General features: G+C 40.9%; 2 protein-coding genes across 4 annotated transcripts in view; both read right to left on the bottom strand.

Moving 5' to 3' along the window:
* NBAS (NBAS subunit of NRZ tethering complex) overlaps positions 1 to 22,795 on the bottom strand; it is a 423,746-nt gene that overhangs the window by 243,730 nt on the left and 157,221 nt on the right. The gene's annotated exons all lie outside the window — the stretch shown is intronic.
* On the bottom strand, positions 6,422 to 6,886 carry LOC102483137 (U1 small nuclear ribonucleoprotein C-like). Its single transcript, XM_014589641.1, has 2 exons — positions 6,614 to 6,886; positions 6,422 to 6,541 (listed from the first exon to the last, which is right to left on the bottom strand). Exons 1-2 carry the CDS (start codon positions 6,884 to 6,886, stop codon positions 6,422 to 6,424), a joined length of 393 nt encoding a protein of 130 aa, XP_014445127.1.

Genomic DNA, 22,795 nt, shown 5'->3' with positions numbered 1-22,795 from the left:
GGAATGAATATAACAAGTTCTATTATATGTAACAATTCTCTTTCCAATTATTTCTCACACTAAATATAAATGTTTCGTTTCAAAGAGATCTTATTAAGAATAAACTTCCAAAAAGTTCTTTTATTCATATTCTATGCCTCAGGAAAAAAAGGCTAAGTAGACAATACATTCTACTAATTGCTACCTATTATGCATTGGCTTTAAGACGTGGAGTTATATTTATTTCTATTATTTAGCACAGAAGAAAATGTTCTGATAAACAAAAGACAAAAAAATAATAATTTCAGCCTACATGTGTAACTAACTACACTGTGGTTAGCATCATTGAACAAGTTCAATTGATCTGAAACTCAACGGGAAACCAACCAAACAGCTAGTTATCACTCATTCCAAGGTGAAATGGCCTACAAAAGCATTATTCAGAGTTCTCTTCTGAATAATGGGGCAAATGGGATTCAATTTCATTAATAAACTTAAAAAACAGAGCAGAAACTAATAATAATTTTGAATCTCACCAGTATTCTCAGATGCTAGCAATGTGTGAAAGAGGCAAGAATGAAAACTGTACTTCTTCTACCAACTTTATCTCTGGAACAGGGACGCCTCATCTACTTGATAAATACCATAATATTAACTACCCAAATGAAAATGAGACTAAAGCAAATTTTTTTTTTTCTGGAGAGGTTTTCAATACAGGGCACGTGCACTCGCCAGAGAGACAGAGCGAGAAAAAGAGGCAGAAAGCACGAAATTCCCCCCAGGGGGATTGCCATGCTGCAATCCCTTCTCCTCCATTTTCCTCTGGAGATCTTGGGCATGCGGGCACATGCACCCGGCGTGAGTTTAAGCCACCGGGTCCGGGACTTGAACCACGGACGACTACATGGGAGTCCAGTGACATAGCCATTACACTCACTAGCTGTTGGTCCCAGGCAGATTTTTTTCTGAATTCCAGTCCATAATAATTAAGGGTGTGCTGTCGGAAGTCTTACCTCCATGTTAGAAATGTTATTTTGCCTACTTGTGTAACCTTGGTGAAGTCGTTCAACCTGCCTGAGCTTCAATTTCCTCACGAGTAACGTGGAGAAAAGAAACTGTACTTCCCTCATGTGAATCTGAAGAGGATCAAATTAGTTAGTTCATATAAAGCTTTCAGAACCATACTTGGTATCAAGTAAATGTTCAAAAAATAGTAACCATCATAAAAAGTATTATTATAATTAACACCTACAAGGTTTTTACCAATAGTGAGTACCGGATACATCGGACTCTGATTGACATTTCAAGATCTACTTTATGATAAACAGTAACACCATATTAATGATTTTATCAATGGTTATATTTAAAAGCACGTGTTAGGATAAACCTCACTCGCATCATCCTGAGTAAAATGGCACTGGCCAATGTGATTCACAGGAGAAAACGTGATGTGCTGACGTATGAGGTAGAAAGAAACAACAATTTCCAAAAGGCATTGTCTTACTCCCAAATACTTAAAATCAAGTTCAAAAGTAAGTTCTTAAATTCAAGCAGACAATTGGACTACATCAGAGAACTAGTTTGGAAAATGATTCAAGTTTACGGGAAAGCCACAAATTCCAAAGGAAAAGCAATGAAGAACTTCTAGAAAAGTTCGTTTAACAACTAACAAAAGCCGTTCTATCAACCAAACAAGGGATGACAGCAGGTGAGCAATCTCAAGTGTGAAGATTGGCCTCCTCCATTACCACCACCACCACTGCTACTGGCTTCTTGGACAGAAGACCCCAGTTGTGAACAGGAGACACGAAAGGTCCTCAGAATAATGAACGATATCTATGCTTGCCTCAAGGGAAAAAAAGCATCATCAAAACAATGGCCTATAGCAAGGAGACTTGTGAAAGCAGATATGAAAAAATGGAATAAAGCAAAAGTTAATTTTGGTGCCAAAAAAAAAAATGTAATCCAGGCAAAGTTTTTTCATTATACACTTTTTCCATTAACTTTTTAAGGACACTTCATAAGTTTATAAAGATGGGGAAAAAAATTACAAACAAAACATGTATGTAGTTATTAAGTTTTATAATCAATATCTGACATTACACATTACAAGTATTTACAAATGTGTATGTCTTATTTTTTATTTTTTTGATGATGTTCATATTTGTAATATTGTACCAAAGGAAAATGGGGGCTCAACCTGGTTGAATGCAGTGAACTATGCAACTTTCATTTATAGTAATCAAGCAAACTGCAAGTTCAGGGTGCAAATATTTCACCTCATGAGGGAGAATATTTATTAAGTGAGAAGCTACTGAAAGATCTGAGATCTGAGACCTAAGGGTCAAATAAGCTTGATGAGGACTATTTTCATACAAGGGATGTCCAAAAACTACATATCCATAGCAACCAAATGGGAAGGAATTTGAGAGAAAAACAATTTCACTTTCTACTTTCTGTTACTTGGACTGACACAGAACCAATGGAGAGTATAATAATGAGGCCTTTATTTCACAATACTTAAAGATAACCAGACCCTGACAAATCTCCTGTGGTCTATTAATTACACCAGAAAGAGTACTTTCAGGACAAAAATAAAAATATATGACATGTGAATTTATCAACTACAAAACTACTGAAATGTACCGAAATGTTCATGAATCGTATCATTGTACATTATAAACCTCGACCCTATATGAGATTGTAGTGCTAACAGATTTTCAACAAAAAGATTAGAGAGAAAAAGGACATTTTTATCCCCTTCTTTGATACCACATCCACACACAGCACAAATAATGCCTACACAACCCTATGCCACAAGACGGCTGATTTTTTATTATCTCCTTTTAAAATCCCGGTATATCCCTGCCTCTAGACTTGTGTTGAATGAGCATTCCACACACTCTCTATAAAGCTTTAGAAGGCAGCCCTGAAAGAAAAATAGTACCTTTCCCATTTTACAGAAAGGAAGGCACGGAGACATTAAGTAATTTTTCCAAAGTCACACAGCTAATATGTTACGGATGTGATTTTAACCCAAGCAATCTGGTTCCAGTCAGTCCTCTCAGCCACTATCGTAGCCTACCTACCTGAATCACACCTTTTCCAATGTAAATTCCAGATGCTTCTATAACCATTCTAGTCTAGCCTACTTTCTTCTTGTTCTAAACCTCCCTCTGGACAATACATTTGGCATTTACTCTTTTTTTTTGGAGAGGTTTTTGCTATAGGGTGTGTACGCTCGCCAGACAGACAGAGACAGACAGAGAGACAGAAAGCGAGAAATCACCCCCAGGGGGGATGGCCACACCGCAATCCCTTCTCCTCCATTCTCCTCCTGGGATCTTGGGCATGCACACACACGCATCCGGCGTGAGTTTTAAGCCACCGAGTCCAGGACTCGAACTGTGGTCGACTACATGGGAGTCCAGCGACATAGCCATTACGCTAACTGCTGGTCCCGGCATTTACTCTTATTTATCTTCTGATAACATACAAGTGGCATATTCTTCATTATCCTGGAGTTCTCATCTAGCTTGTTAGTTTTTAATACATATTTTATTTCTTCACTAAAGTGAATAATGTTTGTGGTAAACAGCCCTTTGCTTCCATCAGAACTCCTAGTTCTGACTATGTGCAGAGGAGTAATACATGAACAATAGTTTTAACCAAATTCATATAAATACATTATTTCTTTGAATTCTCAACTACAAACATTCCAGATTATAATTTATTACTGACCAGCCAATGAATAAACAAATGAATGACCAGTAGGGACATCCACTGGACTCCCACAGGGCGGACTGCAGTTTGAGTCCCAGACCTGGCGGCTTGTTTTTCTCACTTTCTGTCTCTCTCTCGCTGACCAGATAGATATAGACAGAGATATAGATATCTCTCTATATATCAGTATCTATAGATATATATATAGAGAGAGAGAGACCAGAAATGTAACCATTACGCCATCTGCTGTTCCCATTTTTTAAAAAAAGATGTTTTTTTTTTTGTTTGCTTGTTTTTTTTGGAGGGGTTTTCGCTATAGGGCGCGTGTGATGACCAGGCATATATACTTCAATTAAATAATTCTAAAAAAATAATTATGTTATTCTAGGAACCAGCAGATGGTGTAATGGTTATGTCACTGGACTCGCACATAGCGGACCTCGGTTCAAGTCCTGGATCCAGCAGCTTGAAACTTGCACCGGGTGCATGTGCGTGAGTACCCAAAATCCTGAGAGAAGAATGGAGGAGAAGGGACTGCGGCATGGCCATCCCCTCCGAGGGCGGGGGGGTTGATTTCTTGCTTTCGGTTTCTCATCGCTCTCTGTCTCTCCAGCAATTTTTGCATCTAAAGCAAAAATCTCTTGAAAACAAACAAACAAAAAATCTAATTCTAAAATCAGAGTTCTCAAACAAAAACTCCTTATTTTTCTGAGAGATTTTTGCTATAGGCCGTGTGCACTCGTCAGGCAGACAGAGACAGAAAGCAAGAAATCACTACCCGGGAGGGATAGCCATGCCTCAATCCCTTCTCCTCTCGGGATTTTGGACACATACATATGCACGCACACACATTCACCCTACATGAGTTTTAAGCCGCTGGATGCAGGACTTGAACCATGGTCGACTATCTAAGAGTACAGAGACGTAACCATTACGCCATTTGCTGGTCCCTCAAATAAAAAGTCTTAAGAACTAAAAAGATAAGACTAATGAGAAATGTTAAGTAAAAAGTCTCAAATAAAAAGTCTTAAGAACTAAAAAGATAAGATTAAATAAAGGTATAAAAATTTACTGCACAATAAATAAAAAATGTCAAAGTCAATTTATGAGCAAGACTGCATAGCTAATATCACTGGTTTGTAAATAACCCTTTGGGCATTTATTTCATTGCTTCTATAAAGATTTGCATATGTATCTTTCAGAATAAGAGTATTTTATGCCAGCACTTGAGTATCTCTATCATTCAACCAAGTAATTAACAAATTTCCTTAAGAAAGGAACCATTGTGCTACTCTAACTTATGAAAAACCCTCCAGTAAAAGCAAAAATTATGCCTTGGAAACCAAGTTGTACAACAGCAATGGAAAGGAAAAAGGGAATATGAGATATCAAAAAATAAAAATGTAAGAAATTATGATTACAACACTTTAACCTCTTCTAAATGGATAGCAAGGAAATAAGAGTCCCAGCGTGTGTATGCATAATGTTGTCTTGTGTCAATCCTTAGGGGAAAAAAATGAAGCCTGTGATGTTCCCAGACCAAACTTATCACACTATCTTCAATGTTATTAAAATTCACAGGTATTTCTGTTACTGCTGTCACTGCACTGAATTACAATGATTTTTTTCTGAATTACAATTATTTATGGGTCTTGTTCTTTACTAGCCTATAAATAAGCACACTTGAAACATCACTTATTTTTGTAACTTTACCTCACTGAGTATTTAATGGATAGATGAGTAGAAGGATGGACAGAATGAAGGATGGATGGGAAACGAATAAGTAAAAAAAAAAATTAAAATACCCCCAAATCATAGGGATATTTACAGCTCATAACCAATATGCTTTTCCCTGTGGCCAAAGACTTAGATAACATATCTGAGGGATTTTGTTAAGGTTGGTTTTTTGGTTGCTGGTTTTGCTTTTCTGTTGTGTTGCTGTTTATTCTTTTATGAGAGAGGAAGAGGGGAAGGGACAGAACGGCATGTTTTTTTGACAAGGTCCTGGCATGTCGTAGTCCTCTGCTTTAGTCTCCCCGAGTCCAGGATTAACAGGTATGCGCTACCAGGTCATCAGAAAAGTCATAACACAGTTTTGCTTAGAAAAGCACATCATGACTTTTCTGATGACCCGATATCTCCGGCCTATCTGGGTTGGTCTGGGGACTGAGCACAGACCTCCCATGCAGCTGCAGCCTCCCAGTGACACCTCCCACTTGCACCACCACAGTTGGGCCTTCAGAAGTTTTTTATCTAACATTTCTCAACTGGATTGTACAGTTCTATCCCACACCCACGCCATCAGCAGCAGTGTAAAACTCTCCAGGGCACGTAACTACCTGTACACGAGCCGGTATGAGCACCGAGAGACATGGAATGTCCTACGTATTTTTTATTTTTAACTAAAACAGTTGACAATTTTATTTTCACATTTCACAATACAAATGAAAACTGTACTTTTTTGTTCCACTTCTCTCCTCCAAAACTACTCTTACATTTCATTGTTTTAATAGGAAGGGGAAGGAAGTCTTCCTCTATATGCTGTTAGAAACACCCAGAGTCACAGCACCGTGATGTCCTGGTGAAGCAGAACAAGCTGATATAAAACTGACAGAAAGAGGCCTCTCTCCAACCTTATCTGTCTGGCCGAGTTATTCCTGGCCGAGGGCACCATCATGGGCCAGGCAGGAGGTCTCATCATCAGGGCCCCAGGCAGGTATCATGGGCATGTGGCCTTCCATGATGGCCTCATTCCAGGAGCAGATCCTACTGGCGTCATCCCAGGAAAAGGAGGGCCCATCACTGGCATCATAGGAGGGCCCCCCATGGAGTGCTGGCACTGTGACAGGGTGAGGAGGACCCAGGAGACTGGGGCAACTGGCATCATAGGAGGGCCCCCCATATGGAGTGCTGGCACTGTGACAGGGTGAGGAGGACCCAGGAGACTGGGGCAAGGTGGGATCATCACCCCTACAGGAGCAGGAGCAGAGAATGGAGTAGGAAGTACCTTCCCTTGTTGAAATGCAGCCGTTATTTTATCAGACAGGCTCTGAGCCTGCTCTTCCATCCATTCCCATAGAAGTCCTTCACATTTTCTGTGTTTCCTACCACTGTGGTGTGTTCTCACGGATGGAGAATCGTGGGTGAGGTATGGATCACAGGAGTGACAATAAAACTTAGGCATGTTGCTCTGCAGCCCACTGGCCACTCCATTCCCCATCCTAAGCATTTTTTAAAACTTTATTTCTTCCATTAGTGAGAGAGACAGAGAGAAAAAAAGAGAGTCAACCGCAACAGGGTCCTCAGGCCACGCACTCCAGCCTCAGCCAGTGCATGACATGGACATGCGCTTGTGCACCTGGTGAGCACAGGGAGACTCTGGGTGCAAACCCAGGCCCTTCCTATGTGGGGCCAGCACCGCAGAGTGCCGAGTTCCCACCACGCCACTGCAGCTAGCCTGAGTAACCAGGCTTTTGGGAACAAAGAAGCACAAAGGTCATTTGCACTGAGATACTGCAATGCAAGACTATTTACAACCATTAAATCAGGAGGTCCCTGTGTTTAAGTGAAAACACACTACAGCCGGGCATGCAACCATGGAAGAAATGAAGACGTGGGAAATGAAGAGGTAGAAGCTCTGAGGTCAGTTCCACAGGCTGTGATGGGGAGACAACGGTCTAGGTAATGGGGTAAAATTCCAACACATTTCTATTACTAATAGTTTCAAAGGAACTAGAGATGCACGCAGAGAAGAGAAACAAAACACTAAAAAATATGAAGGAAATGGGCCTCTTAGCTTTCTGTATAGATTCTTCACTTCATAGTAGATATTCAATCACACACCGTCACTGGGCACCTAAATTTCTTAAGAAGGAATAGTAAGATAATGCTCTTGCCCTAAAGAAACATAAATAGAAAAAGAAAGACCTGGAAAACAGTTTCTGTGTACATCAGCTGGTGAGACTCAAAAGGCTACGAGTACTCAAAGGGAAAAAGGAATGACTGAGAAGAAGCTAGAGGAGATCTGAGGATCCAAGAAGAATGAGCTACAAGGGACTGTCTCCTGGAGAAACAACCCCCAAATGCCCAGGAGACTGAACTCGCCCCATCAGACCTCTCAAACCTGTGTCCTGACAGAGAACCCAGGCTTGGCAACTCAGAAAAACAACTCTGGTGCTTGGGCATTGCAGTTTTGCTTAATTATCTTCATTGCTTATTTTTCTGTTTTTCTATGCAAAAATGTGTCCTGGCTTTCCTAACAGCCCAACGATCAACACTCCATATGTTATACTGTGTTTTGAGCCAGCAGGTATTGTGGTGGTTAGGGTGCTGGGTCACACATGGTCAACTCCGCAGTTTGAATATCAGACCCGGTGGCTTAAAAATCATGCCTGGCATGTGTCCACACATGCCTTCCTTCCCAAGAGGAGAATGGCAGAAAGGACTGCGGCGTGGCCGTCCCCCAGGGGGTGATTTCTCACTTTTCCTCTTCCTGTCTCTGTTTTTCTCCAGTGAGCACAAGTACCGTATGTAAAAAATCTAAAATACACACACACACAGTGTTTATCCCAATGTTAAAATATTTCACTATTATGAGAACACAAATTAGTAACAGCATAGGAAGTGGTAAGGAAATGGGCCTTGGGATAAAAACAAGCTCAGATTATCTAAAAGAAATAAACACTATCATATAAATACCCTATATGTGCATTTCTACATCAGTTCTGCCATTTGCATTTAAGGGAAAGCCTTTAACCCAATACAAATTCAGAAATCGCTCTGAGCCTGCTCTTCCATCCATTCCCATAGAAGTCCTTCACATTTTCTGTGTTTCCTACCACTGTGGTGTGTTCTCACGGATGGAGAATCGTGGGTGAGGTATGGATCACAGGAGTGACAATAAAACTTAGGCATGTTGCTCTGCAGCCCACTGGCCACTCCATTCCCCATCCTAAGCATTTTTTAAAACTTTATTTCTTCCATTAGTGAGAGAGACAGAGAGAAAAAAAGAGAGTCACCCGCAACAGGGTCCTCAGGCCACGCACTCCAGCCTCAGCCAGTGCATGACATGGACATGCGCTTGTGCACCTGGTGAGCACAGGGAGACTCTGGGTGCAAACCCAGGGCCTTCCTGTGTGGGGCCAGCACCGCAGAGTGCCGAGTTCCCACCACGCCACTGCAGCTAGCCTGAGTAACCAGGCTTTTGGGAACAAAGAAGCACAAAGGTCATTTGCACTGAGATACTGCAATGCAAGACTATTTACAACCATTAAATCAGGAGGTCCCTGTGTTTAAGTGAAAACACACTACAGCCGGGCATGCAACCATGGAAGAAATGAAGACGTGGGAAATGAAGAGGTAGAAGCTCTGAGGTCAGTTCCACAAGCTGTGATGGGGAGACAACGGTCTAGGTAATGGGGTAAAATTCCAACACATTTCTATTACTAATAGTTTCAAAGGAACTAGAGATGCACACAGAGAAGAGAAACAAAACACTAAAAAATGTGAAGGAAATGGGCCTCTTAGCTTTCTGTATAGATTCTTCACTTCATAGTAGATATTCAATCACACACCGTCACTGGGCACCTAAATTTCTTAAGAAGGAATAGTAAGATAATGCTCTTGCCCTAAAGAAACATAAATAGAAAAAGAAAGACCTGGAAAACAGTTTCTGTGTACATCAGCTGGTGAGACTCAAAAGGCTACGAGTACTCAAAGGGAAAAAGGAATGACTGAGAAGAAGCTAGAGGAGATCTGAGGATCCAAGAAGAATGAGCTACAAGGGACTGTCTCCTGGAGAAACAACCCCCAAATGCCCAGGAGACTGAACTCGCCCCATCAGACCTCTCAAACCTGTGTACTGACAGAGAACCCAGGCTTGGCAACTCAGAAAAACAACTCTGGTGCTTGGGCATTGCAGTTTTGCTTAATTATCTTCATTGCTTATTTTTCTGTTTTTCTATGCAAAAATGTGTCCTGGCTTTCCTAACAGCCCAACGAGCAACACTCCATATGTTATACTGTGTTTTGAGCCAGCAGGTATTGTGGTGGTTAGGGTGCTGGGTCACACATGGTCAACTCCGCAGTTTGAATATCAGACCCGGTGGCTTAAAAATCATGCCTGGCATGTGTCCACACATGCCTTCCTTCCCAAGAGGAGAATGGCAGAAAGGACTGCGGCGTGGCCGTCCCCCAGGGGGTGATTTCTCACTTTTCCTCTTCCTGTCTCTGTTTTTCTCCAGTGAGCACAAGTACCGTATGTAAAAAATCTAAAATACACACACACACAGTGTTTATCCCAATGTTAAAATATTTCACTATTATGAGAACACAAATTAGTAACAGCATAGGAAGTGGTAAGGAAATGGGCCTTGGGATAAAAACAAGCTCAGATTATCTAAAAGAAATAAACACTATCATATAAATACCCTATATGTGCATTTCTACATCAGTTCTGCCATTTGCATTTAAGGGAAAGCCTTTAACCCAATACAAATTCAGAAATCCATTTATCAGGTTGTCAGGAAAGTCATGATGTATTTTTCTATTTTTCTATGCAAAAATGCATCATGGCTTTCCTAACAACCCAATAGGTCAACTGTACAGAGAAGCTCACCCGACAGCACATGTATAAATATATGGCTGGAACTCTTACTGTACGAGTATATAAATCCATACATTATGGAAAACAGCAAAATATGCCATGACTGGGATAGGAACTCAACTGGTGGGATGAACAGATCTAAAGGAAATAAATTAATTAATAAAGTTTTTGTGATTATTTCACAAAAACTTTAAAACACTAAAAGAGGGGTTTGACAGGTTGACATGGTGGTTAAGGCACTGGACTCCCACATAACTGACTGTGGTTCAAGTCCTAAACCTGGAGACTTACTTTCTTACTTTCTCTCTCCCTCTCTTCCCTGCTCCCGCTCTCTCATGCATGCACATGCCCTATAGAAAATTTTAAAATAATAGAAAAAAAATATTCAAAGGACCCAAAATGGGAAGAAGTCTGTTGACTATAATATTTATGGTCATGTCTTTGACTGGACCAATATGCAGTGTATCCATGATGGAAAAATTCATATAGTATGTTGTAATGATACACAGTGATTAAATGTATAAAATTTTTTCAAAAACAGAAAAATAAATAAAATTAAATAAAGAATTCTGAAAAAAAAAAAAAACACTGAAAGAGAATTTCTGCTTTGAGATATAACAGGACATCGCGCAACAAGAACAGTAACAATCCCCTTGAAGCAAATTAAAAAAAAAAAAACTAAAAAAAAAAACCCAACAAGCAAAACCAGACCATTAATGAGAAACAGTAGGGTACCAAGCAGTGCCCATAATGCCCCCTCTAAGGGAAGAGGATAAAACAAAGTGGACCCTACAGTGTCTCAGCTCACTGCGTGAGGTGGGGTAATGTATACAAAATAAAAATTTATTTCTCCCCACTCTGGAGGATGGGACATCCAAGGTCAAGGTACCTGGTTAGGGCCCTGTCTCCAATCCAAGATGGCGCTTGGTCAGTGCAGCCGCCAATGGGGTGAACACCACGTCCTCACACGGCAGGAGGACTGTAAGGACAAGAAGGTGCTCCCTCAACCTCGACAACTGGGATAACAGAGAGGCTGAGTGACTTCTCTAAAATAACAGTGCTGATGAGTACCACAGCCGGGGCAAAGGTAATGCTGCTAGCAAGCGTCAGGACCAAGGCCACGTCTCAGACAAAACGCCTTCACTCCTTTCCAGCATACCACACTGCCACCTCTCCCATCAGGTATGTGCCAAATCCGCGTCGTGTGACCCCAACATTTACATATGTCCTGGTTTTTGTTCATAGTCTTTATATATAGGGTCTAAACTTTTCAAATTAAGTTAAATGGGTATACAGTAGGTCAAAACATTTTTTTAAATAATGCATTGTTTTGCCTATAAAATAGAAATTTGATTCTCAATAGAATTTTTCCTACTGCAAATACAATGTTTAAACAGGCTTGTGTATATCAGAAATGGAGGAAAGAGTCTCACAGGGATATTTATTGTTAATTAAATACAGAGTGATAAAGTCTGGAACTGCTGTTACAGACAAGTCTATACATATTAATGAAATCTTGACTGGCAAAGACATTGTGTGATCAAAAAGAATTATAGGGGCTCCTTTCCTGAGGCAATTCAACCACTCAGGAGACGTTATCATCTACTTAAGGATCACATGTCCTGAAATTATTGGTCAAGGAATTTTAAAGTTTAGAAGAAAAAGAAAAATAAAAGAAAATCTTCATTTCTGAAAAGCATAACATTTCATATCATCTGGTAAGGCTGGGTCTATTAGTAACAGCATCTTTTAAGAAGACCCTATCGAGGGAACCAGCAGTTAGCATAATGGCTATGTCGTTGGACTCCCACATAGTCGACCGCGGTTCGCGTCCTGGACCCGGTGGCTTAGAATTCATGCTGGGCACGTGTGCATGCGTGCCCATGATCCCAAGAGGAGAAGCAAGGAGAAGGGATTGCGGCGTGACCATCCCCCGTGGGGGGTGATTTCTTGCTTTCTGTCTCTCTGTCTCTGTCTGTCTGGCGAGCACACGCGCCCTATAGAGAAAACCTCTCAAAAAAATAAAAAAGAAAAAGAAGGAAAAAAAAAAAAAAAAAACCCTAGCCAGGCCAGCAGGTGGTGTGGTCCTTAAGGCACTGGACTCCCACATGGCCCACCACAGTTTGAGTCCCTGACCTGGTAGCTTGCGTTCTCACTTTCTCTAGCTCTCTTTCTTTCTCTCTCTTTTTCTCTGGTGAGTGGACGTGCTCCGTATAAAATTAGGAAATAATAATAAATAAGAGTAAACAAACAGCTCCTTTTTTAAAAAGAATATATCAGAAGTTAAAAAAAAAGTTACCCTTAAAGATTTCTTTTTTAAAAAATAATTATTTAACTTAACTTTATTTATTTATTTTAATTTGACCATAGAGGGGCAGAGGGGGTGGGGAAGTGAGAAAGCACGCCACCAGATTGAGGACCCGAACCACGGTTGGCCATGTGGGAGTCCAAAGCCCCCAATCACCATGCCAGCCAACCCTCTGAAAGATTTAACTTCAAATAAAAACAGAAACTTTAAACTACATTAAGCCACATTAAAAACATCTGAAAAAGGGGTCAGCAGGTGGTGTGGTGGTGGTTAAGGGCACTGGACTCCCACATAGCCAACCGCAGTTTGAGTCCCAGACCTGATGGCTTGCTTTCTCATCTTTCTCTCTCTGTTTCTCTCTCTCTCTTTCTCTCTCTCTCACTCACTCACTCTGTCCTTCTCTGGTCAAAAAATTAAATAAATAAATAAAGTTAAATAAAATAATTCTTTAAAAAAAGAAGAATGGCAAGGGCACCAGCAGGTGGCATGGTAGTTAAGGTGCTGGACCCTCCCACATGGCCAACCACGGATCAAGTCCTGGACCTGGTGGCTTACTTTCTCGCTTTCCTTTCTCTCTCTCTCTCTCTCTCTCTCTCTCTCTCTCTCTTTCTATCTCCCCCCCCATGTGTGTTTGTATGTCTCCCTCTGGTCAAATTAAAATAAATTAATGAATAAATAAAATTAAATAATTCTTTTTAAAAAATGGCAGAATTAAAAAAAAACATTTAAAACAGTTATATTTATAAAAAAAGTAATGTAATGAATATTTATGTTAAATTAATGTCCTATTTCAAGACCTATTCCACTAATGACGCTCAAATTTTCTGCCCGAAGAATAGGATAATCTCTTTTTTTGCTTATCTCATGAACATGCTGTGAGAAGTTCATGTCAAACAAAATTGGACTGTAAACTAAAAAGCAAATATTCCATACTCCATCATAAAATGTTTGTTACATAAAACAAGAAATGAATTCATTAAGTATACCTTCATTTCTTTAGTACTTAAGAGCACCAGATACCTGACAAATATCTGAATCAACAAACTCCTAAGATCCAGAAAAATTGCTCTTCATTAATATTCATTTTTACTTTCTTAATTGAAGAAATTATCCTAATCCCACTTTTTCCTTTCGATAAGTAAAAAGACAAGAACTAATTCACTGGAGACCCAAATCACCCACCATACCAGGGTCACACAAACCAATTTTCCCTACCAGCAGACGCAGACTCTGCTTCCAGACAACTGTCGAGGGTAGGCCTTTCTTTCCTGATTCACACACCAGGATACTCTTGGGGTCAGGAGCTGCTGACATATCTCATTTTGTAAACTCTCTACTCCTCTGTACTGACAGTCACCTCAGAAGGCAAACATTTATTCCAAGCCCAAAACAGAAAGCTATTTTATTGTTCTTTGCTCATTGCAGCTCAGAAATAAACAGCTCATATGGGAACTGAATTTTATTAGGAAACTAATCAGTTTTTCAATTTTAAGGGAAAAGAAAAACTTTCATGTTTCCCTTGAGAATCAAAAAAAGTAAATGCAATGCCCCAATCTTCCTATAATCATTTCATATGCAGCCTACAGTTTAGGTGGCAATATTGTATTACAACAACAAATTATACTAGGACTACAATATCCAATAAAAATTGCTTTCTAAAAATTTCAGGGAAGAAAAAAGAATGCTATTTTTTGGGGGGGGGGTTGTTATAGGGCACATGCGCTCGCCAGAAAGACAGAGAGAGACAGAGAGACAGAAAGTGAGAGGGATCAGCAGTTAGCGTAATGGCTATGTTGCTGGACTCCCATGTAGTCGACTGTGGTTCGAGTCCCAGACCTGGTGGCTTAAACTCATGCCAGGCTCATGTGCATGCGTGCCCAAGATCCTGAGAGGAGAAGGGATTGCGGCGTGGCCATCCCCCCTGGGGGGTGATTTCTCGCTTTCTGTCTCGCTGTCTCTCTTTGTCTTTCAGGCGAGTGCATGTGTCCTATAGTGAAAATAAAACCTCTCCAAAAAAAAAAAAAAAAAAAGGGGAGAAATCACCCCGCCAGGGGGGAATGGCCACACCACAATCCCTTCTCCTCCATTCTCCTCTCAGGATCCTGGGCACGCACGCACACGCACCCGGTGTGAGTTTAAGCCACGTGGTCCAGGACTCGAACCATAGTTGACTACATGGGAGTCCAGCAACATAGCCTATGCCAACTGCTGGTCCCGAAAAAAGAATACTTATGAATAAGAATAGGCTACATAAAACATAAATAGAGATTCACACTTTATCAGAAATACTCTGCACTACTTCATTTTGAACTAAACATATTAATTGGGACCATCTTCATACTCTATGAAAAAACCACCTGACGCTGTTGAGTATTTGTTCAAACTAGTCTTTCTACTCAAACTTCCCTATATCAAAAACACACTCCACTTTTCTTATAAAAAAAAAATTCACATAATTTTATTTATTTACTTATTTTAAATTTATTATAGGGCACAAGAGTGGCAGGGGGGGGGGGGCGATGAGAAAGCAACCTGTCAGGTCCAGAAATCAAGCTGCAGTGGGCCGTGCAGGAGTCCAGAGCTTTAACCACCACACCACCTGCTGGCCCCAAACACACTCCACTTTTAAGACCTACTTCCAAACCTTTCCTGTTACAAGATCTAACTGATTCACTGCCTTTGCGATAGTAAGAAATTTCTCTGATCTCCAACGTATAACACACTGCATTTTAATTGTATGGCACTCATATCAACACCTAACCTGTCAGAGCTTCCCTACTAGACTATAATTCATCTACAGACAGGGACCACATTAAATTCATATTTGTATCCACAATCTAATATATTCGATCTAACATAATTCACTCACTCTAAATCAATCTAATATAATGCTTTTATATGGAATATAAGCATTCCCCACATATTTTTAAAATAGCACAGAATCTTAGATGACTCCTATATTTTCTATAAACTTTTCAAAACAAAATAATATGAAGCAATTTAAGAATGCCTTAATTTTTAAATCAATTTCATATGTATCCATAATTAGTTAAAAGTTCCACTCACAAAAAAGGGCTAAAATTCAAAAATCAACATCTGCTTTGCAAAAAAAATTAATATGCTTCTTAAGGGAGATAACCTTCCATAATACCCATAAAATTACAAAACTAAGCTAACAGTAATTGATTCTGGGACTGTTCTCTGTGGCTTCTCAAGGAGAAAAAATAATAATAATAATTTTAATTTACCCTCTGAATTGAAAGCTGCCTAGAGTCAATTCTGACTTCAAGGAAAAAGATAGTTCAAATAATTACATTTCAGAAAAACAAACTAATGTAAATTATCAAAACAGCACTACAAGTATAGCAGAAAATGGACTTTACCTTTCAGTTGTGAAGAGCTAGAATTATATCGTCTGGTCTTAAAGGTAAATTCACTATTTATAAATTAAGTATAAGGTAAATCACTTTAACCTATATCAAATTTGTTTTACAGGGAATTTTAATAAAATGCATACTGATGTTTTGCTTTTACGGAATAAACTGCATGTCACTATAACAACGGAGAAATTCTTCATGTTCGATTATTCAAATCCAAGATTTATGAAACAAAGTATTATAAGACATAGAAGTTTCCTTCCACCTAGATGCCCTGTTTATCACCAGAAGATGAGAAGGTTCTCCACAAGGAGTTACACAACAATAGCAACATAACCTCCCACTTCAAATAAGAATTCATCCTTATCCCTTGAGAAATGGTTTTGCACCATAAACAGAAACATGACCCATAGAAAGCCACTCTAAATCTAATTTAATCATAATGTCGATTTCATTAATAAAAGAGTATTGTGCATTGAGGACATCATGTTAATGTGAAATAAATCAGTCACAAAAAGACAAGTACTCTCTTTCCACTTCCGTGAGGCACCTAGTCAAATTCAGAGACAGAAATCACAATGCTGGTTGTGGAGGCTCAAGGGAGGGAGCATGGAGAGTTCTTCAGTGATGCAAAGCTCCAGTTTTGAAAGATAAAAAAAGTTCGGCAAAGTCTACCTTACTTAATACTACTGAAATGCACACTTAAAAACAATGAAAAGGGTGCATTTTACATTATGTATTCTTCACAATAATTAAAACATGTTTTAAGTTTTAGGAACAGCAGTTAGCGTAATGGCTATGTCACTGGACTCCCATGTAGTCGACCGTGGTTCGCGACCCAGACCCGGTGGCTTGAAACTCATATGGGGCTTGAGTGTGTGCGTGCCCAAGACCCCGAGAGGAGAACGGAGGAGAGGGGATTGCGGCATGGCCCTCCCCCCTGGGGGGTGATTTCTCGCTTTCTGTCTGTCTCTCTCTGTCTGTCTGGCGAGAACATGTGCCCTATTGCAAAAACCTCTCCAAAAAAAAAAAAAATGTTCTAAGTTTTTTGCCATTTGGCATGCACACTCGCCAGAGAGAAACAGAAGCAGAGGGAAAATGAGAAATCACCCCCCGTCTGGGGAGATGGGCACATCTCAATCCCTTCTCCTCCATTCTCCTCCTCAGATTTTGGGTACAGGTACCTGTTCCCAGGGTGATTTTCAAGCTACCAGGTCCAGGACTTGAACTGAGGTCAATCATGTGAAAGTCTAGCACTTTCACCACCACACCACCTACTGGCCCCCCAACATAACTACATTTATTTTTTAATTACAAGTATTGGGTTGAGGGGACCAGCAGTTAGTGTAATGGCTATGTCACTGGACTCCCATGTAGTCAACTGCGGTTTGAGTCCTGGACACGGTGGCTTAAACTCATGCTGGGTGCATGTGCGTGCATGCCCAAGATCCTGAGAGGAGAATGGAGGAGAAAGGATTGTGGCGTGGCCATCCTGCCTGGAAGATGATTTCTCACTTTCTGTCTCTCTGTCTGTCTCTCTGTATTTCTGGCGAGCACAGGTGCCTTATAGCAAAAACCTCTCCAAAAAAAAAGTACTGGGTTGAGGACCAGCAGATGGCATAATGATTATGTTGCTGGACTCCCACATAGTTGACCATGGTTCGAGTGTCGGACCCAGTGGCTTAAAACTCACACCAAAATCCCAAGAGGAGAATGGAGGAGACAGGATTGTGCCATGGCCACGCCCCTAGGGGGTGATTTCTTACTTTCTGTCTCTCTGTCTCTCAGACGAGCACATGCGCCCTATAGCACAAATCTCTCTAATAAAAAAAGTTTGGGGGTGTCAGAAAAGTCATGATGTGTTTGGCGTTTTTTTATGCAAAACTGCATCATGACTTTTCCAACAGCCCAACATATCATGACCAAATGGTGTTAATGGTCCCGATGCTTAACAGAGTTTTAAATATATGAGGCCGAAGGTATGATTCAGGAAATACGAGCTGTGTATATGCTCTGAATGGAATTGTAGAAGAACATGGTGGTACCTCATCATGTCTGCAGTCTCAAAAAGTCAAAGATTCCCCTTTCAAATTCGGGTTTCAAAGAGAATGCTTTATTCTTTTTTAATAAGAGAGACCATGCAAGTGTGTGCTCATGCACATGTGAGAATAAGAACACACTTGACAAAGACAGGGCCTTGTCATGCCACAATCCCCCGCCCCCCCGCCCCAGCACTCCTCTCAGAATCACGGGTGCCCGCCTGCCCGCTGTGTTTTCATCCAGACTCGCATTTGTCGCACAGGCCTTCCGGCACTGCAACGCAGTACACCAGATAAGCCTTTTGACTGTTTCTTACTTACTTTGTCACACCAGTCCCTTGTATTTCCAAAATCTCTTCACAACCATTCATTCATTCAACAGCCACGCACATGCTATCATCAGAGTATTTTGTTCCAAGACACGTCATAGCCTTGTTTTATAAAAACTTGCCCCAGAGCAGCAAGACTCCTGAAATCAGAAAAAACTCCTTTGGTCACCAAAAGGTCTCCTAGTTTCGGTAACACTGACTTATCAGTGGTTAAAAAGAAAGGCAAGTTTTTTAGGCTTTTTTTTTTTTTTTTTTTTTGGGGGGGTTTTTTTTTTTTGCTTTTTTTTTTTTTTTTTTTTTTTGGAGAGGTTTTTTTTGCTATAGGACACATGTTCTCGCCAGAAAGACAGAGAGAGACAGAGAGACAGAAAGCAAGAAATCACCCGCCCTCCCCCCACCAGGGGGATGGCCACACTGCAATCTCTTCTCCTCCATTCTCCTCTTGGGATCTTGGGCACGCATGCACATGCACCCGGCGTGAGTTTAAGCCACTGGGTCCGGGACTCGAACCACGGTCAACTACATGGGAGTCCAGCGACATAGCCATAATGCTATCTGCTGGTCCCTTTTTTTTTTCTTTTTTTTACCCAATGACACATGCCAGTGAAAAACTGGGAAAAGAAAAATTCCTAGGGACTGTGGATTTTCTGTTGTATTATCAAGTGAGGCGTAGAGAACAAAAGAGACAAAGGTCTCAGAAAGCAGAAAGACTGAGGACTAGCAAGGGGATAAAACGCCAGAGACACGCGTGTCAGTTAAGTAGGCAGAGCACAAAGAGGCTCCGGGTCTACAAATCCCAGGGAAGAAGACCCCCACCCCAGCCAGTCTGTCATAGGATTCATTGTGCTCTTCCGCAAGGTTGTTCCACATGAAGGCAGGAGAAATGCTTTTTGTGCTCTAGGAAAACAGCCGTTCCTGCGATTGGGGACCAGGTATAGGCTGACATAAGCCAAGGGTGCACCCCACTGTGATCTGAACCACTTTAACCTGAAGGTATTCACTTAGCCGCTCTTCATTCTTAGTCTTAATGATACTTCACATAAATTACTGAGGAGCGAAAGGTGGAGAATAATTAGAGCAGAGTCAACACATAATGGAGATACAAATTTAAAAAGGCAATGGAAACATTAAAAACACATTTTCATGGTCCATTCAATTACAGTCCATCTGTGTACACAATGCTTGTCACAGTCAAACTTTCAGTCATCGGATCATCTAATTAAACTTAGATATTTATAAGCAGACGACTTGCCAAGTTACTAGAGTAACAGTTTTTCTAGAAAGGTAAGAATGAGGTGCTCAGGGGACCACCAGTTGGCGAAACAGCTATGTCACTGGACTCCCATGTAGTCAACCGCGGTTCAAGTGCCAGACCCGGTGGCTCAAACTCACACCAGGCGTGTGTGTGTGTGTGTGTGTGTGTGTGTGTGAGCGCGCGCGCGCCCAAGATCCCGACTGCGGCATGGCCATCCCCCCTGGGGGGGTGATTTTTTGCTTTCTGTCTTTCTCTCTTTCTGGTGAGCAAAAACCTTCCCCCCCCCAAAAAAAAAAAAAAAAAAAGAATGAGGTGCTCAGGATAATCTATTTACCTATTTCCATCAACAGAGTTTTGCCACTTATGTTTTAAACACTGCTATGTCCCAAAACACAGTAAATATAATTCACTTTTCTCACATTAATTTTGGAAATAATCCAAGGGTATAAATAGAGTATCAGTTCTCATTGTCTAGTAAATACATAAGTGACAAGAGCTTCTTGACCAGCAGATGTTGAATAACTTAATTCTCTATATAAAAAGCAACTTTCATAGCCTAGTGACTAAGAAAGCCAAATTCCATATGGCTGACCACGATTTGAATCCTGGTCCCACCAGCTTACAAAACACACTAGGGAGATATGAGACCATGCCTAAAACCCTAACAGGATGAAGCAACAGAAGAAAAGGGACTGGGCACGACCATGCCCCACTGAGGGTCCTTTCTCTTTCTCTCTTTTGCTGTCTCTCTGTCTCTCTCTGGTGAGTGCAAGCACCTTCTAGAAAGAAACAGAAAAAAATAAATAAATGAAGTCTATGTGCAATGTGGTATTCTGAATTGGATTCTCAAATAAGAAAAAAAGACACTAGAAAAAAATGCCCTAATTAAAGCCAAATTAACCTGTAGTCAGTTAACAGCACTGCCCAGCCCATTCTGCTAGAATGTTTTAGAATGCAGATCTGTCTCAGTGAACTGCTATATTAGGAAACAAGCATAACATGAATTTTATGTTCTCTGATATACAATTTCATTCTTGGGAAGCCTTAGGGAAACACAGAAAACTGTACCCAGCTGAATCAAGCCACACCGATCCCATGTACATGCACACTCCCAAACACCCAGCAGCTACCTCAGTCCACCCCCTTGGGCGGATGGCTACACTGCAACCTTTCTCCTCCATTTTATTGGGATTTGGGGCATGCATGCACAAGCACCCAGCATGATTTTCAAGCAGCTGGATCCAGGACTCAAACCACTCAGTCAGTCATGTGAGATCTAGCACCATAACCTCCACACCACCCGCCGGCCCACCTAAAAAAGAATCTTCTTCACAGGAAAACTCTATTACCATGAATTGTGGAAGCCAACGAAAACTGTACAAAATGTCACTTGAAAACAGCCAGGTAGAATATAAAGTGTAAACACTTTATAACAATGACAAACTAGGAACAGCTAATAAAAAGATATGTCACCTGTGACAGAAAATGTAATTTCAATCTTTATAAAACCTGGTCACATTTCATCAATGTCAACTACACATTATGATTTAAGAGTGACAATACAAATCACAAAAGTAGCAAATATTATAGAAGTTTCTCAGTCATCACATCATAAAATCTGGTTCAATCAGAATTGGTTAATTCCACTTTGGTTAGATGCCAAAGCAAGCGTTCTGCCAAAAAGATTGAGAACTAGAGTAAGTTTGAGGACAACTGTTGGTATAACTCACTATTGCTTTCCAAAATTTTATATAGCTGGAACTCTAATATTTCAAGTTCTACCTCCTTTTTTGTATTTATTTTATGATTCCTAAGTTGCTCACTTATTCAAAAAAAATATTTATGAGTTCCCAGACACTGTGCACAACCCTGAAGCTACACTGGAAAGCAAGATACAAAGTCCTTTCCCTTGTGGATTTTAGACGCATTCATTCATTCATTCATTCATTATTAACTGCCAGCCTACAACATTCAGGGCGCTGTTCCCAGTGCAGGAGATAAGGGAGAAAACAAAACACACAAAAATCCCAGTCCCACTGGAGCTGACATTTTGAAAGGGGGAAATAGTCGGTTAAAAGGATAAATAAATAAAACACAAATTAACTTGGGTAATAATAAATGATAGGAAAAAAAAATAAAGCAGGGGAGGAGGATTTAAAGTTACAGTAAATTTTCAAATAGGAAGGCAAAGGAAAATCAGATGAAGTGGAGAAGACAAACACATATGCTAGGTGTAAGCACTGCAGAAAAAATAAAATAGGGAAAGGGCAAAAAGAATGAGGAGAAGTGAAGGAAGTGCGGTCAGGGAAGGCCTCTGGAAGAGACCTAGCCACGTACGACATGAAAGGACACGCCAAGGGACACGAGCGTGCAAGCAGCTGGATCCAGGACTCAAACCACTCAGTCAGCCATGTGAGATCTAGCCCCTTAACCTCCATGCCTGCAGGAGCAGGCTTGACATGATCCAGGAAAACAGAGGCCCGAGTGGCAGGACTAGTGGGAGCAAGGAATGAAAGGCCATTTTTCTGGCAAGCGAGGGACTGCACAGGGGCAGGCAGCCATCCTGCAGTGTTGAAAGCCATATGTTCAGAGTCGGGGACTTATTTCATATCAAGTCAAGCAATTATTTAAAAGATATTATATTGGACCAGCAGGTGGCATGGTGGTTAAGGCACTGAATCCCCACATGACCAACCATGGTATGAGCCCAGCTCTGGCAGCTTGAAAGTCATACTAAGTGCATATGTGTACATGCCCAAGATCCTGAGAGAATGCAAAAGAAGAGACTGTGTGTGGCCATCTCCCCTGGAGGCTTATTACTCACTTTCCCTCTCTTTGTCTCTCTTGGCCCCTCTCTGGTGAGCACACACACTCTGTGGCAAAAACCTACCAAGAGCCATTATGACTGGCAAATACAGATGGAAAGAGTTGAAGGGAAGAGAAGCAGGATGAAACAGGCTGGGCCCCTCAGCAATGTACCTCACAGAAAAGCAAGATGTACACACAGGAAGGTCGACAGGTGTTCAGGGAAGTTAATGAGTTAGTGCAAGACCATTTTATTAGTTTTCAACATTGCTACTGAAGAGGAGAAAGGCAAACGCAGCAGAGGCTGCAAAGACTCACCCTGAGTATTTTCAACTCTTACTGTCCCTCAGTGTGAAAGCACGGGCCGTCAGCAGGA

The sequence above is a fragment of the Tupaia chinensis genome, unplaced genomic scaffold, assembly GCF_000334495.1.
Source record: "Tupaia chinensis unplaced genomic scaffold, TupChi_1.0 Scaffold000045_1, whole genome shotgun sequence".
In the NCBI taxonomy this organism is placed as follows: Eukaryota; Metazoa; Chordata; class Mammalia; order Scandentia; family Tupaiidae; genus Tupaia; species Tupaia belangeri.
Note: the sequence above shows the minus strand (reverse complement) of the source record. Positions and strands in the feature narration are given on the sequence as shown.